Genomic DNA, 16,370 nt, shown 5'->3' with positions numbered 1-16,370 from the left:
ACTCAATTATACCTATTAGGTCAAATTTGTCCTTCTGGGTCAAGATAAAACAAGGGTTGGTATTCAAAGCACTCTAGAGAGAAACTGCTAACGCATCGTATAATCAAATACAGTACCCTTAAATCTTCTTTGATAGTTGAAACTGCCATATTTAAAAGTTTGAATGATAATGAGCCTGACTAAAGGGAGCCAAGGAAAAAACTGGAGAATAGGGAATGGGCAACAGATTCAATGAGCTTTGATATGAATAAGAAGGGTATGATAGGAAGCAGCTAGCAAGGATAAGGACTCCAGTCTTTTGAGCCTTCAAAGTTAAATATTTTAATAGATAGAAAGTGAAGACAATAGTTTTTCTTTTTTTTGAATCAATGAGTTGAAGGATTGGTTAATGCAACAAAGAAAGTGGACCTGGGTCCAAATTCCATGTGTGCTGTTTACAAGCTTTGTATGTAACCTACAGTAAGGTGGTACTTCTTTTGTGGCCATAATTTCCTTATATTGAAAATAAGGGTGTTGAAATCTATTGGCTCCAAAGTCTTTTATGATTTGGACAACTGTAGATCTATAGATCACCTTGTATAATGTTTGCAATCACCAATGTGGAGTTTCAACTGTTAACTGGTCTTTTAAGGAAGGAGCTTTGTCAAGAAACAGTCAACTACTAGCTCAATGTCATTCTCCAAGATATTCTCAAATTTGATCCTAAAATGCTTTTGCCTCATTATTCTTTTTTTTTTAATTTTGTAAGGCAATGGGGTTAAGTGGTTTGCCCAAGGCCACACAGCTAGGTAATCATTAAGTGTCTGAGGCTGGATTTGAACTCAAGTCCTCCTGACTGCAGGGTCAGTGGTCTGTCCACTGTGCCATGTAGCCACACCTTATCTCAGCATTTTAAGGAAAATGTTATTCAAATGAGCCATTATGTGGTTTTAGTAAATGTATATTAAATGAATTATTCATTTCCCCCCCTCAAACCTTCCCCTTTTTCAAATTTTCCAATTACTATCAAGGGTACCACTATCCTCCTAGGCCCTTTGAGCTAATAGCCTAGGTGTCATCCCTGACTCCTCACTCTCTTCTCATCCTCCATCTCTCATATTCCAATCTGTCCCCAAGGCTGGTCAGTTTGACTTTTGTACATCTCTGGCCTTTGTCTCCTTTGACAGTATCTCTACTGTGTGCCAGCCCTTATCAGCTCATGCTTGAACTACTGCAATAACTTACTGGTTGATCTATGTATAAAAAGTCTCTCCCCACTCCAATCTATCCTCTACTCCAGCTGTCAAGGTGATTTTTCCTAAAGCAAAGGTTTTCCTATATCATGCACCTATTTAATAAACTCCAGTGGCTTCCTATTAACCTTGAGGATCAAATTCAAAATCTTTTGACATTCAAAACTCTTCATAGCTCCAATCAAACCCCCTCCCTTTTTTAGGCTTCTTATATCTTATACCCTATCAAATATTCCAAAATCCAATGACATTCTTGACATTTTCTCTAGCTGTCCCCTATGCTTGCAATGTTCCCTCTCTTCAACTCTAAAGCTTCTTTCAAGTACTAGATAAACTTCTTTCTTCCACAGGGGGTCTTTCCAAATATGCCTTAATTCTAGGACCTTTCCTCTGTTAATGATTTCCAATTTATCCTCTATAAAGCTTACTTGCACATACTGTGTCCCCTATCGGATTGTGAGTTACTCGAGGATAGGTGCTGCCTTTGATCTTTATTGGTAAACCTAGGTCTTAGCGAGTATGTATAATAAGTATTTATTTGCTGATTCTGTCCAGCGTTAGCTAGAAGATGGCACACTACAAGCCTACCGCAAAATTAAATAGTTTTAAAAAGATGACGAAAGTAAGCTCCTGTAGTTTATTAAATCTTGTAAATTTCCCAATTCATTTCCTGTTGTTTTTATTTGTATTTTTTAATAACTCTAGGAAACTTTCATCATGGCAAGAACACCGTCTGTCATTCTGTGGTAAAGCACGAAGCAAAACTCCATTCAATGATTTGAATTTGGGGCTACTGTGGAGAAATACCGCTTAGTAAGAGAATGACAGCATATGAAAATATTATAAATTTGATCGATGGAAGGCTTTTAACCCCATTTTATATGGTGAAATGAAATTATTATGGCTGGAGGAAAAAAATGATGAAATTTTACATTCATTTTTTTTTTAGCTTTTGCAAGGCACGGGGTTAGGTGGCTCGCCCAGGGCCACCCAGCTGGGCCATTATGAAGTGTCTGAGGCCGCATCTGAACTCAGGTCCTCCCGGCTCCAGGGCCGGCTCCGGGGCCGGCGCCCTGGCCGCCCCGTTTGACCCCGGCTCCCCTCCCCCCAACATGGCCGAGGCGGCTGCCCGGCGCGTCCCGGACATGTGCGCGTCCCGGGCCGGCCCTCGGGGCTCCGGCGGGAGGCCGTGCGGCCGCCCCCACCCGCCCCGCTCCGGCGGCCCGCCGGGCGGACGTGTCCCGAGGGCCGCGCGGGCCCGGCGCGGGAAGCCGCAGGGCGGGCTCGGCGGGCCCCGGCGCGACACGTGGCGCGGGCCCCGCTCGCCCCCCGCGGCCGGCAGCGGAAGGCCCAGCCCCCTCCCGCGGTCCCGGAGAGCCCGCGGGGCGCCCCTCGGGCCGGGGGCTGAGCGGGCAGGCGGGGACACGTACCCGAGTCCGGAGGCGGAGGCCCGGGAGCAGGGCCGGGGCCGGCTCGGCCGCCGGGGCCGCGCGGGGAGCGCGGGGATCGGGCCGCGGCCCGGCTCTGTTTACATTCTGCCACAGCTCCACGTTGTGCCGCCGCCGTCGCCTCCCATTGGCCGACGGAGCCCGGCCCCGCCCACGAAGGGGCGGGCCCGGAGCCGGGGCGGGCCCGGAGCCCGGGCGGGCCGGCGGGGCCGGGGTGGCGGCGGGCAGCCGCGGCCCGGGCGGCCCGGGTGGCTCCGCCGCCGCCGCCCCCACGGCCCCGGGGTCTCCGCCCGCCGCCGCCTCTCCGCACGGCCTCGCCGCCCCGGCCCGCCTTCCGTGGCCACCCCCGCGGGCCGGGCCGCGTCCCCGGGGGCAGCGGGGCGGGGGCACGGGGCTGGCGGGAGGGACGCGGAGGGCCCGCTCGTCGGCGACCCGGGGGGGCCCGCTCGTCGGCGACCCGGCGCCCCCGCTCCTCGGCGACCCGGCGCCCCCGGCCCCCCGCGCGCGGGGGCAGAGCCAGGCGGGGCGCGCGCCGGTTGGGCAGGGCCTCGCGCGCCGGGCCGGGGGGCGGGGCCGGGCCGCGGCGCGGGCCGGGGCGGGGGCGGGGCCGGGCGCTGTCCAGGGGTGTCAGGCTGGGGCGCATGCGCACGGGGCGGGCGGGCCCCGAGGTATATATAGGCTTGGCGCCGGCGCCAGCTGAGCGGATCTGCAGCCGGGCTGATGGTGGAGCAGGTAATGGGGCCGGGGCCGGCCCGCTGCGGCGGGGCGCCTCCGTCCGCTTCGCTCCGCTCGGGCTCCTTCCCGCGGGCGGCAGCTCGGCCGGGGCCGCGGATCCGGGGAGGCGCGGGCCGGGCGGGCCGGCCGTGTCAGGAGCCCGGCGCCCCCCCGGACCCTACCCCCGGAGGGCGGGCTTCCGGGGGAGCCGGGGACCCCCGCCCGCCTCGGGGCGCGGATGGGGGCGCCGCCTCCGCCCGGGGCCCGGTTCCTGCCCCTTCCCGGGCCGGGGCTGGGGAGGAGGTCGGGGAGGGCGGACTCCGAAGGACGCGACCCGGCCGCGGCGCCCTCCCCCCAGGCTTCCCCGCCACCGCCGCTCTCCAAATTGGCGCGGAACCGGCTTCCCCGGAGTTTTGGCTCTCCACCCCACCCCCACCCCACCTCCCGCCCGGGAGCAGCAGGGCCCACCCCTGGGGGCCGGGGGCCCGGGCTGGGCCTCCAGAGGGCCTGAGCTCCTGCTCCCCTCGCCCCCCACATGGGAGTGGGGGTCGTGCAAAGGAGAATCTGCTTTCGGCCTCCCTCGGTGGGATACTGTAAATAGCCAGTCTGCGTCCCCGAAAAGCCTGCTCCCTAAAATGAATCTGGAAAAGTCTAGAATAATGATGAGATAATCAAAATGACCGGCCATCTCCTCAGTTTACTAATGATGCTGGGTTATGGAATACACATCTTAACATGTGCTTGACTAGTTTCCTCTTTCCTTCTCCAGAAGTTTTGAAGAACCTAAGGAAAAAAATGTCAAGGCGAAGGTAATATTTTGTGTGGTCTGTTATCAGTGATTGTTGTTCCAAAGTAGATCTTTGTTTTTTATTCTTCCCTTTCTTTTTGTTCCTCGTTTGTAGTAGCCGTCTGCAAGCTAAGCAGCAGCCCCAGACTAGTCAAACAGATTCTCCCCAGGAAACTCAATTTCTTCAAGCCAAAAAAAGGAAAACAGCTCAGGTAAATTGGTAAACTCAGAAAACTAACAAGATCACTTGCGGATAATGTTTTTGGGACCTCAATTTATCACTTTTTTCAATTCTAGGATGTAAAGAAAAGAAAAGAGGAGACTGTGGCCAAGAGACAACAATATGAAATTAGGGTAAGGCAAAATGGGGTGAAGCAGGATAGGTTGAAATCCTCTTTAGGCTATGGTTGTAAGAGCTGAGGTTATTGCTTCACAATAGCAAAGGTCCATGTGACACTTTTACCTTGAAATGCCACCTAGAGGTTCAGCTTGGAGTCTGGGTGATTTAGAGTATGAGCCTGACTACTACTACAACTGCAGAGTACAGAGTCAGTCGGGTTTTCTAGCAGCTGGTTCCTCTTTGTAAATCCCTCCCCCTTGGAGTGGTCTGGCTAGTCCAGGGCCCGCCTAATCCTTTCGGGTATACTGCTCTTTGTTCACTTCTTGACTGTACCAGGGTTCTGCTAATTGCAATCTGGGTAGTCTGGTATTTGGGTTCATCATCCAGAACCTATATTTTCTCACTGAAACCTAAGTATCCATTCTCCTTTCCTTTGCCATGGAGGGGATACGCCATGGAGATACATACACACACACACACACACACACACATTTTTACCACTATTCTCCCCTGAATACATTTTTTTTGAAAATAGTACTTATTCCTTTTCAGTCAGTTACAATGTTTTAAGTTTTCCTAAATAGTATAAATTGACTCACTTGGCAGGTTTAAGTAAAACCTGAGAATCTTATTTTCAAAAGGCATCCTTGTTGGTATAGCTATGATGGGGAAAATGTTTCTAAGCCTAGAAATTTGGAATTCTGAAATTACCCATTTCCCATGCTCTCTTCTCTACCTGTTTCCATTTAATTAGCTTTACAGTGACTCCATTTTCAATCCTTTTATTTTCTTCATGTTTTTGCTAGTTGCAAAAATCTGATCTTTTGACATTGTCTTTTGACTTTTATGAAGTAAATTATTTGCATCAATAAATATTGGATTTGCAGTTTTAAGATAAATGTGTTTTTAGGTTTCCAAGTTTCATTTCTAAAAATTAAAATCAATAAATCATTTTTACTATTGAAAAAAGACATCAATAAGCAAACTTAATTTTTTCCTTTAAATGACAGAATTGTTGGCCATCTGTTTTATCTGGGGGTATCACGCCTTGCATTATTATTGAAACACCACACAAAGAAACTGTCACCAGTGACTTCTCCAGATTTACTAATTACAGGTTTAAAAACCTCTTCATAAATCCTTCACCTCTGCCTGACTTAAGGTGAGTAATTTTAAGTAATTTTCAACAGTTTTCTAAAATAGATGGAAAACCTAAAAGTTACTGATTACTATTGTATTGGCATTCTAAATAGTCTTCAATTAAAACAATTTAATGCATATTTTAAAAAATTATTATATTACTACCTCCAAGCAGCATAAAAAAAATAGGACAGTGATCTTAAAGACTTGGGGACATATAAATTTCAGTTCTAAGAAAGTTGGTAGTCATAATCTCAGTCCTACTTTCCACATCTGTAAAAAAGATTATACTTATAGTACTTATTTCACAGAACTGTTGTGGGAACCAAATATATAGTCTATTTTTCTAAAAAATCTATTTAAAATTTGTTAAGAATGAAGACTGCAAAACCACTTTTAAGAAGTTCAAATCAGTAATCAAAAATCACCTTTCACTGTAAAAACCTCCTGATTTCCTTACCTCTGGAACCTCTTTTTGTACTCTGAACACAGTTGTTAAAATAATAGATACTACCTGACCTTTTTCCATTTTAAAGTCTGATCATAGGAATCGTGTCAATTCACTGTTGGTAAACTTTTAGTGGCTTTAGACAAGTATTTTTGTCAATCATTGTGCCAGTTGTTGAGGTCCATATTCAAATGGGAGAAAACAAGTGATGATCTTTAAGATACATACAATTATATCTGGTGTAAATGGAAAATAATCTCAGAGGGCAAGTACTAGTTGCTGGGGACCAGGAAAGGCTTCCTATCCAAGGTGGGATTTGAATTCATGTTTGAGGGATTGCTAGAGAAGCTGAGGAGGGGAGAGAGCATTGGGGAGGCACCCTGGTCAGGTCAGTCAGGGAGAACCCTCAAGAGTTAGGAAATGAGTATCAAGGGTGAGGAACAACAAAAAGATCACTGTCTTTGGATCCAAAAAAGTAGGAAGGGGCCCAGGTTGTGAAGGTCTTAACAAGTCCTACAGAATTTTTTATTTTAAGCCTGGAGGTTAATAGGGAGCTATTGTATAAGTAGGTGGGGGCAGGTGATAAAAGACATTTAGTAAGATTCCTTTGGCAGCTGATGAATTGGAGTGGGAAGAGACTTGAGACAGGAAGACCAATCAGAAGACTACCGTAATAGTGTAGCTGGTAGAGGGAAGAGTCTGAAGCAGGGTAACAGCCATGAAGGTAGAAATAACATCTGGCCATATATTGGATAGGTGAGTGTGAATGACAAGTTGAAGATAACACTGGATATGGGCCTTTATGTAGCTTATGCAACAGAACTTCTTATTTCTGTTATATTAGCTCCAGCCTACTTTTCTGTCCTCATCAGGTTACTTTCACATGACTGAGTTGGACAACTAGCTGTTTTGTATAAGATGACCTCCATGCATTATTTTATGATCTCTCATGGCTGAAAATATATATTCTTCTATCTCTGTCAAACTCCTTTCTCAAAGGCTAACCATGTCTATTAAGATGTACCCTCACCCTCTTTTCCCAATATTCTAGCTAAAATTCAGTTACCTCTGCCAAATTTTCCTAAAACTTTGTCTGCATTCCTCCTCCTCAGTTTACTGGTACTGACGTAGATATGGGTTGCGTCTCTCCCTAGAAGTCCTAAAAAGAGTTGGGACTGTTTATTTATGAATCCCTAGTTCCTAAACTTAGACTGTGCAATCATCCTACTCCACATTTGAATCTGTCAAAACCATATACCTTAATAGATCCCTCAATAGAAATGCCCAACAAATTCTATATATATATATATATATATATATATATATATATATATATATATATATATATATATATATAAAATTCTCTTCTTTCATAGCTGGGGATGTTCTAAGGATGTTTGGTTTAATATGTTAAAAAAGGAGACCAAATATGTTCATGACAAACATTTCGAAATGCTACATTCTGACTTGGAACCACAAATGAGGTCAATTCTTCTGGATTGGCTTTTAGAGGTGAGTGTTAATTATTTTTGCTTTGTTTCTAAATCTAAAAATCAAATATTTCCATATTCATTCATGTAAATGTATTAAAGAAAAAATTAGGTTAATGGTTTTTATGTTTATCTGCTGTATTTTTTGAGATGTTCACTGTTGATAGGATGAATAAAAGCTAAATTTTCAATACGTCAATTACTATGCATAGAAATAGACATGATGTTTTAGAAAATGGGACTGAAGAATTCACAAGGAATCTGGGTTCAATACTATCTCACTCATTCATGTAGCTTGAGCTATAGTTTCAGCACCTATGAAATAGGAATAATACCCTACTTTATAAGGGTCCTTTGAGGAAAATACCTTGTATATCTTAAAGTAGGGCAGCTAGGTGACCCAGTGGAGAAAGTACTAAGCTTGGCAGCAGGAAGACTTATCTTCCTGGGCACGAATCTGTCCTCAAAACATGGGGTGGCTAGGTGGCACAGTGAATAGAGCACCGGCCCTGGAGTCAGAGGGAACTTGAGTTCAAATCCAGCCTCAGACACTTAATGACCTAGCTGTATGACAAGTCACTTAAACCCATTGCCTTACAAAAGCCTAAAAAAAAACACTAGTTGTATACCACAGTAAAGTCATTTAACCTTTTTTGCCTTGGTTTCTCATCTGGGAAAGGGGAAATGACAAACCATGCCAGTCAATATCCTTGCCAAGAAAATCCCAAATGGGGTCAGGAAGGGTTAAGACATGACTAAGATGACTCAACAATATACCTTAAAGTGGTAAAGAAATATAAGCTTTCAATCTGCAGTATTAAAAGGAGCTACATTACAGCTACATCATAGATGATAATAACAACCAGCTTGATCACTACTTTAAGATGAAGGAAGTAAGGAAAGAGAGAGACAAGAATTTCTAAATGTAATTGTATTTGCTGGGGAAGAAGAGGCAAGGAATCATGTAAAAAGGAAACAAAACTTTCCTTAAAAGCATTTGAGTTAAAGGAAAGGTGTAAATAATTACCTAAGGTATCTCTTAGAAGCATCATCACCATCTCAACAAATAATGATCTCACTGTTCTGGAAGTACAGATATTTCACCTAGCTACTTGTGTCTCCTCTGCCATCCTAAATCCTCTACAAAGATATCGCCCAAGATTCTTCTCTAATCAGCAATTTTTAACCTTGTATAATAGAACTTTGTTGGCAGTATGTGAAGCATATGAACTCCTTAGAAAGGTGTTTTTAAATTAAGATACATAGCATTAAAAAGAAAACTAGTTGTATTGAAGCATATTTTTTTAAAATCTATCTTGCTAAATCTATCCATAGACCCAGGTTAAAAATCCATTAAGTGGTGCCCTTTCTTTTTTCTTATTTTTGCAAGGCAATGGGGTTAAGTGGCTTGCCCAAGGCCACACAGCTAGGTAATTCTTAAATGTTTGAGGCCGTATTTGAGCTCAGGTACTCCTGACTCCAGGGCCAGTGCTCTATCCACTGCGCCACCTAGCTGCCCCTGCCCTTTCTTTTTCATAAAAATAATTGTGATAACTTTGAGTAGGAACTGACCAAAGTATTCATCTTTCTATCAACTATATGGAAGTAAATTAAAACTGGAGATAAAGTAGTTTTGTACCTCCACTTAGTTTGGCAGAGAAGAAACAAATTCACCCATTCTAGCTTTCAACAACTGTTAAAATTTTACCGCAAGCAAATTTTTAAAAATCTAGCTTTAAAAATAAAAGTGCTTTAACTTCTAGTATTTCTAGAATTTACTTTTACACTTTGAAGAAACCTAAAGAATAATTTAAATGTTTTAATTCCTCTTTAGGTATGTGAAGTATACACACTTCACAGGGAAACATTTTATCTTGCACAAGATTTTTTTGATAGATTTATGTTGACACAAAAGGATATAAATAAAAATATGCTTCAGCTCATTGGTATTACCTCATTATTCATTGCTTCAAAACTCGAGGTAAGTGATCACTTCTGAAATACATTTCTAAAAAACTTTCAACAAGTGTTCTTCATTAGAATATTAAATGTTTTAATACTCTATAACGACTTTGTTTTGAAAGTTTCATAGTGATTTTGTTCTCAGAAATGTCAATGAAATAGGAAGTTCAGATACTACATACAATCCCTGTTTCAAAAATGGCACTGAATATATTACTATACTGTGCCCAGTGTATAAGGTTTTGTTTTTCAAACCCATCATCCATTATTGTAGAATTTTAGACCAGAGTCTATCCTTTGCCTGAGATGTTTTTCAAAAAGCCAGGTTGTATGTCCAACTTGTCATTGACTTTCCCTTCCAATTCAGAGTAGTGACTTTCTCAACATTTCCCTCATTTTTGTTTTGACAGCCAATTGCTTCCTACTGTTAGGATGTGATCCAGAATGACACCTCCTTTGTTCTTCAAAAGGTGTAGGGAAGCAGTTTATCTCAACTGTTCATGAGCAGTTCTGCTTTTACTAGGAACTCTAAGCAGATTTTGTTTAAATCTCTAGCTCACCATATTACCTTCATATTTTACATATACATGGAATTATAAAGTCTTATAGTTGTACTGACCCTTTGCCTGGATTTTGTTCTATTTTAATACTATAACTTTCTCCTGATAAGGATAATATTATTTTGTGGTTCATGTCTTACCTGTAATAACAAGTCCTATTGTATGAAATGAGCTCATCTTCCTAAATTATACTCATATCACTCCATTACTTAAGAAATCAAGACCTTCTATCTGAATTTATGGTCAGTGATTTAGCCCCAACTTATTATCTTATAAGTATATATCTCATATATTCAATTCAGTAAGCTACATCCCAGATGCATTCACAACATTATGCTTTTTTGCTCATGCTATTGATTCCTTCTCAATGAAGTATAGGGTGTTTTTTTTTTAACAAAATCAGCCTACCAGCCTACTTGTTCCTCCCCCTTCCAAATTCTTAATTCCTCATCTAGACATACTCATTGTCAACTCATTTCATGTGTACCTCTGACTACACTTTTTTACATTCTGTCTTGCATTTTTTAAAAAACAAACATTCTATGAAGACATGAATCCACTCAATTCATCTTGATGTTTCATTTCTACTAGCTATCATGTAGGCTTTTCAATAAATGTGAAGATTTAATCTGTTGTCCTTAAGGATAATACAGTAGCTGACTTGAGTAACACATGTTCTCACTATGAGATTTTATTTAAAATAAAAAATTTCATCTTTAAAGGAAATCTATGCTCCTAAATTACAAGAATTTGCTTATGTCACTGATGGTGCTTGCAGTGAAGATGATATACTAGGAATGGAACTCATTATATTAAAGGTAAATAAGATAAATTTTCATTATTTCTAAGGCACAATTAAATAATAAATGAATTGTCAGTCAAGTCAGTTATACACACACACACACACACACACACACACACACACACACACACACACACATAGTTATAGTAGGCTGATTTAAGCTACCCCTAGTTGGTAATGGCTTTCTTTCCCCTTGGATATCATATCCTTACCTAAGATTATATTGTAAATCACAAGGAGGTAAGAACTATTATCTCAGTTTTGTTATCTCTCCAAATGTACTGCACTGTACAAATAAGCAATGATTGCCAAATTAAAAACTGTCATTAAGAACATTTTAAATGTTGAGCAAGTCAGGCAAGAAAAATTGGAGAAATGAGAATGAGTATCAGAATCAAAGAGCTTGACACTGGCTATTGGCTAATATGATAAGTATTTCAAAGCATCAATATACTTTAGGAAACAGAAAGTCAGGTCAGTCAGAAACGAGCTGAAAGCAATCTGATCCTTACAATATATTAGAGGCAATAGGATATTGTATAAAGAACTAGGAGTACAAAAACACAGGTTAGTTTTTCAGTTACTCATGAGGTACTTTCCTCATTTAAAATGAAAGAGAATAGATGATATTTAAAGGCTTTCCAAAAGACCCAATAATATAAATTGTAATATAATACTTAAAAAACTTCTGTTAACAGGCTTTAAAGTGGGAGCTCTGTCCAGTAACAGTTATTGCCTGGCTGAATGTCTTTCTCCAAGTTGATGCTCTAAAAGATGTTCCTAAAGTACTTCTACCTCAGTATTCCCAAGAAAAGTTCGTTCAGATAGCACAGGTATAAGTTTAATGGATTTATATTACCATTATTATCTTTGTTTTTCATGTTAAACACAACCTGATAAAAATGGCTTTAAAGCATACTAAACAGAATCCACACAAAAAAACCTTTCCCATTTTTGCCAACTCAAATTTCCAGAAATATACAGAAATTATTGTACTTAAAGCAGAATAAAACTGCTCTTAAAATTTCCATGAACGTACTTCTAAAAAAAAAAGTCAGATTAGAGGGCTTTGTTATAAATGTCTTTTTGGAGTGAAAGAAGAAGAAATTTAAGTAAGCTAAAAGAACTATTATCATTAGTTCTGATGGATGGAAAGTTACCTAGAAACTAATGTTCTGGTGGTGAACTTTCCCCAAGCACAGCTAACCTGGTCCAGAAATAAGTCTGCTATCAACCCCATTTGACCATAGTGTTTCCAGATTGTAGTACCAAGAGCTTGGAACTATGCTGGCCAGATTTGAAAACTCAGACTAATAAAATCTGATATATACCACTGACAAATACCAAATTCTAGTGCTTTCAAATGAAAGGAAATGTAAGAGATTGGACATTTCTGCCACACACCCCCCAACATAGTCAAAACTTTCATAAGGACATGTAATCTTCAGTTCACAAGGTGATTATAGTTAAACTTTTTCCTCGGACAGCTCCTGGATCTGTGTATTCTCTCCATTGATTCATTAGAATTCCAGTACAGAATATTGGCAGCGGCTGCTTTATGCCATTTTACCTCCATTGAAGTTGTTAAGAAAGCTTCAGGTAAGATTTTCTACTTGACTTATGCATACAGTTCAATAACTTGTGCTATTAAACTTAGAAAAATTTGACGTAAAATCTAATTGTTGAGGGATTACTTTTACTTGTTTTTTTGATTTGAGTGAAAATTTTCTAATCTTCTAGATCTATTAGCTTGCTCATGGTCACACAAAGAAGAAACACCTATACAGAGATTTTAATGCCAGGTCCTAACTCTCACTGGCTGCTATTTCCCATATTTTCCACATAAAAATCCATATATAAAAAAAAAGTTTAAGGTCAAATGGAAATTTAGTTCATTACAAATGGACTAGTGGTCATTGTTTTATCCAGCACAAATATGAAAATTTAGTTTTCTATTATACTTGGCTTGTACTTTGAAAACTGGCCAACAGTCTTTGACACGTATTGAACATGATTGCAAGGAATAATGAAATTAGTATATTATCTAGATGAAGCTAAAGTAAAAGTAATTGTCCTGACTTAAAATCCAGAAATTGATCAAATAGACTGTTTGTAATTGTCCCTCAATTAACATTGAGATACTGGCCTAATACCACAGGCAAGATGGATAGCAATCTTAATACCACTGAGATAGAGAGAAAAACAGACATTAGACTTGAGGAAATCAAAAATAAAAAGGCAGAAAAGGCAAAGTTCCAACATTATTTAAAGTATCACATAAACATACACATGTACACTTACGTGTCTGTATATTATATATATTTTTTAATGGCAAAATGTTGATTTGTAATGTGAGCTATATATTTTCCTTTTGATCCACAGGTTTAGACTGGGACAACATTTCAGAATGTGTAGAATGGATGATACCTTTTGCCAGAGTTGTGAAGGGTGGTCCTCCGGTGAAACTCAAGGTTTTTAAGAAGATTTCTGTAGAAGATAGACACAACATCCAGACACACACAAATTACTTGGCTATGCTGGTATGACTTTGTTTTCTTTAGGGTTTGAATAGATAATCTGAAATTTAAATCATTTAGGATAATTTATTAACTAAAGAATATTATTCACCTAAATTTTTTAATCTTTGTATATAACTAATTGATCACAGAAATTGATACTACTAGACCAAATTTATAATAACTTTGACATGACTAGAGAACTTAAGAAGTTGAGCTAATTCTTAGTAAGAACAATGGGTCAATGTATCACTAATACTGTCATCATTTCAAAATGAGTGTTAGATGATATACTCAATTTAATCTGCTTTCTAGCCGAGATTTTACAGTTACCTGTCATCATACAAATAATTACAAAAACTAGTAAGGACATTTATGTTTATAAAACTTAATACATTTGTATATTAGGCTGACTATCAAAGCCTGAGAACTATTATTAGGTTTTGGAAATATGACCAAATAGAGTTATAGTTGGCCTAGTGCTTCAAACAAAATTTGAGAGAAAATAAATTTTACAATTTTGTTGCTAAAGTGGTTTGTGTTGACAATACATTTTTCTTTCTTTACACAGGAGGAAGTCAATTACGTGTCAGCATTCACAAAAGTGGGACAGTTGTCACCAGTGTGCAATGGAGGCATTATGACACCACCGAAGAGCACAGAAAAATCCCCAGGAAAACACTAAAGACAAAGTTAACTGACAACATGCTGAGTGGATTTGTTCTTACTTGGCAGTAGAATATTACATTCCTTTTGGAGTACTAAAAAAGCTAAAACACAACTTTAGTAATAGACCTAACCAATTCAGAATTACACTGCCATGAACAAGTTACAAGGCTACCCATTCAGAATTGGGTTAATAGTTTATATCTTAGCTGTCAAAGAAACAGCTGAACTAGTTTACAAGCATTAGTATTTCATTCCCAGGGTGACCAGGAACTATGTAGTCAGATATACCACAGCTACATTTTTGGGACTCGTGCAACAAAGTTCATTCTGATAAATTAGGAATGTTACTGTTTGAGATATTGAGATATTTTGGACTGGATGAGTGCTACTTTAAATTGTACTCTGGAAGTTCAAGAACTCATTTGATTGGTGCTATTCAGTTAATTCTTGGAAAAATTCTTGACTTTGTTTACAAAGGTTTAAGTTATAATAGATGATGAAATTTTCATTACAGCTGCCTTAGCATTTGTGAATTTCAGGAAGAGCAATGTAATCTTTGGGTAAAACCAATGTTGGCTTTTCTGAACTCCAGATTTAGCTGTGCACACCTTAATCAAAGCTTTGTTTAATATACAGGTTACTGTATTCAAAACCTTTGTATATTATCACAATGATTTTATAAGGTAGGGAAAATTTTTATATGAAAAATAGCTTTATGAAATATCAAAGAAAATCCCCTTTTAAGGTACGTTTTTAAAGTTGTAAAGACTAAAGTCATTTATGTTCAGAAACATAGGGTTCCCCTCAACTACATTATGAAAAAAAGACAATATGGGAAGACATGATTTAAAGTACAAATAGCTAAAGCAGATGATGTATATGTGGCTTCTAGAAAACAATAAAATAATGTAAGAACTCAAAAACGAGGCACTCAAGAACTTGGTGTATTAAAAAAAAAGCTTCAGCAGCTAAGCAACTGGACTTCATCCAAAAAAAAAAGTTACACTAGATTAATTCTGCTATTTAACCTGTGAAATTTTTTCTTCTTTTGAAGAAACCGAACTAGATTTTTTTCCCCTTAAAATGTTTCAGTGCATTGCATGAGGAAAACACCACCACTTATTTGTACATATACTGTATAAATGTAATATTTTAATATTGTTTATTTTAAACTTTGTTTTAAAAAAAATAAAGTTAATCATACTTTTTGAATGGGAAATATTTTTCTTTACTTTAAAAGTAAAGTTTTGCCATTGCTTGGAGAAACTTCTTCTTTCTTCTCTGGGCTGCAAGTTGTAATACTTCTTCAGGATTACTCATGTTCAGTTCTGTCTGTCCAATGGCTTTTATCTTTCAAAACAGGATAAGTTTGAAAATTACTATTACACATCCACACAAATACATTGACAACTCACACAGCCCATTTGACTGAATTTTATGTAATTATTTATACAAAATACTGTAGTGAGAGATGTTCTGTAAACTTAGTAACAATGGATGTGGAAGATTTTTTTCCCCCATTTATTTCTATGAATGAAATGTACATATTGATACTATAACTAGTTTTAGCCAAAAAATTATGCATGTAATTTTCTATTAACTTTTAAAATCCTAAAAAAGGAGGGGCAGCTAGGTAGCACAGTGTATAGAGTGGAGTCAGGAGGACCTGAGTTCAAATCTGGTCCCAGATACTTAATAATTACTTAGCTGTGTGACCTTGGGTAAGTCACTTAATCTCACTGCCTTGCAAAAACAAACACCAAAAAATCCTAAAAAGCTGTAAGCCTATATTCTTGGATCAAATCATCTCAAATCATCTGAGTAGTTTATGCATTGTGCTAAGTGTTGATGATGCAGCAAAAGAGGCTAAAGGTAGTCACTGTCCTCCAGGAGCTCAAAACTAATGGGGGGAAGACAAATATATGCAAACTATAAATAGGATAAATGAGGATAACTAAGAAAGGGAGGTACTAGAATAAGAGATCTGGAAAAACTTCTTTAAGAAGAAGATTTTTAGCTGGGACTCGAAGCCAGTAGGCAGAGAAGGGAAAAATTTGTGGGTATGGAAGACAGAGAAAAAGCCTGGAGCAGAGAGATAGATTGTCTTGTTTGTGGAAGAATAAGAAGCCAAGTATTGAACAGAAGGATATAAATGGTGATAAGTAGGGGACTAGAAATGGGTTGCTGTCTCAATGTGGTGACTTGTACTAAACTCTTCAAAGAAAAGTCAGATAGGTGGTACTGTGGATAAAGTACCAGGCT

The 16,370-nt window shown here is 39.8% G+C and overlaps 2 protein-coding genes across 3 annotated transcripts in view; one reads left to right on the top strand and one right to left on the bottom strand.

The window, feature by feature from the left end:
* Nucleotides 1–3,268: 3,268 nt before the first annotated feature.
* Nucleotides 3,269–15,316, top strand: CCNE2 (cyclin E2). The gene is made up of 12 exons (XM_074200270.1): nucleotides 3,269–3,412; nucleotides 4,164–4,203; nucleotides 4,297–4,393; nucleotides 4,479–4,535; nucleotides 5,532–5,683; nucleotides 7,486–7,621; nucleotides 9,434–9,580; nucleotides 10,844–10,939; nucleotides 11,622–11,756; nucleotides 12,411–12,522; nucleotides 13,306–13,463; nucleotides 14,011–15,316. Exons 1-12 carry the CDS (start codon nucleotides 3,322–3,324, stop codon nucleotides 14,122–14,124), a joined length of 1,335 nt encoding a protein of 444 aa, XP_074056371.1. The 5' UTR covers nucleotides 3,269–3,321; the 3' UTR covers nucleotides 14,125–15,316.
* Nucleotides 11,760–16,370, bottom strand: part of INTS8 (integrator complex subunit 8) — a 60,434-nt gene continuing 55,823 nt past the window's right edge. The window contains exons 27-28 of one of the 2 annotated variants that reach the window (XM_074200269.1): nucleotides 15,313–15,458; nucleotides 11,760–13,500 (exon numbers count right to left, since the gene is read on the bottom strand). In XM_074200269.1, coding sequence (XP_074056370.1) covers nucleotides 15,342–15,458 — 117 coding nt within the window. In that variant the 3' untranslated portion in view covers nucleotides 11,760–13,500; nucleotides 15,313–15,341. The remainder of the gene's footprint in view (nucleotides 13,501–15,312; nucleotides 15,459–16,370) is intronic. The other variant, XM_074200268.1, reaches the window with a different exon arrangement.

This window comes from Macrotis lagotis, chromosome X (genome assembly GCF_037893015.1).
Source record: "Macrotis lagotis isolate mMagLag1 chromosome X, bilby.v1.9.chrom.fasta, whole genome shotgun sequence".
Lineage (NCBI taxonomy): Eukaryota > Metazoa > Chordata > Mammalia > Peramelemorphia > Peramelidae > Macrotis > Macrotis lagotis.
Note: the sequence above shows the minus strand (reverse complement) of the source record. Positions and strands in the feature narration are given on the sequence as shown.

What these genes read in the sequence shown, in the direction of transcription:
- CCNE2 (XM_074200270.1), top strand. Translation starts at nt 3,322, where the DNA reads ATGCGCACGGGGCGGGCGGGCCCCGAGGTATATATAGGCTTGGCGCCG. An exon ending in CCGGGCTGATGGTGGAGCAG is followed by an intron (nt 3,413 to 4,163) that starts GTAATGGGGCCG and finishes TTCCTTCTCCAG; the next exon opens with AAGTTTTGAAGAACCTAAGG. An exon ending in TTCTGGATTGGCTTTTAGAG is followed by an intron (nt 7,622 to 9,433) that starts GTGAGTGTTAAT and finishes ATTCCTCTTTAG; the next exon opens with GTATGTGAAGTATACACACT.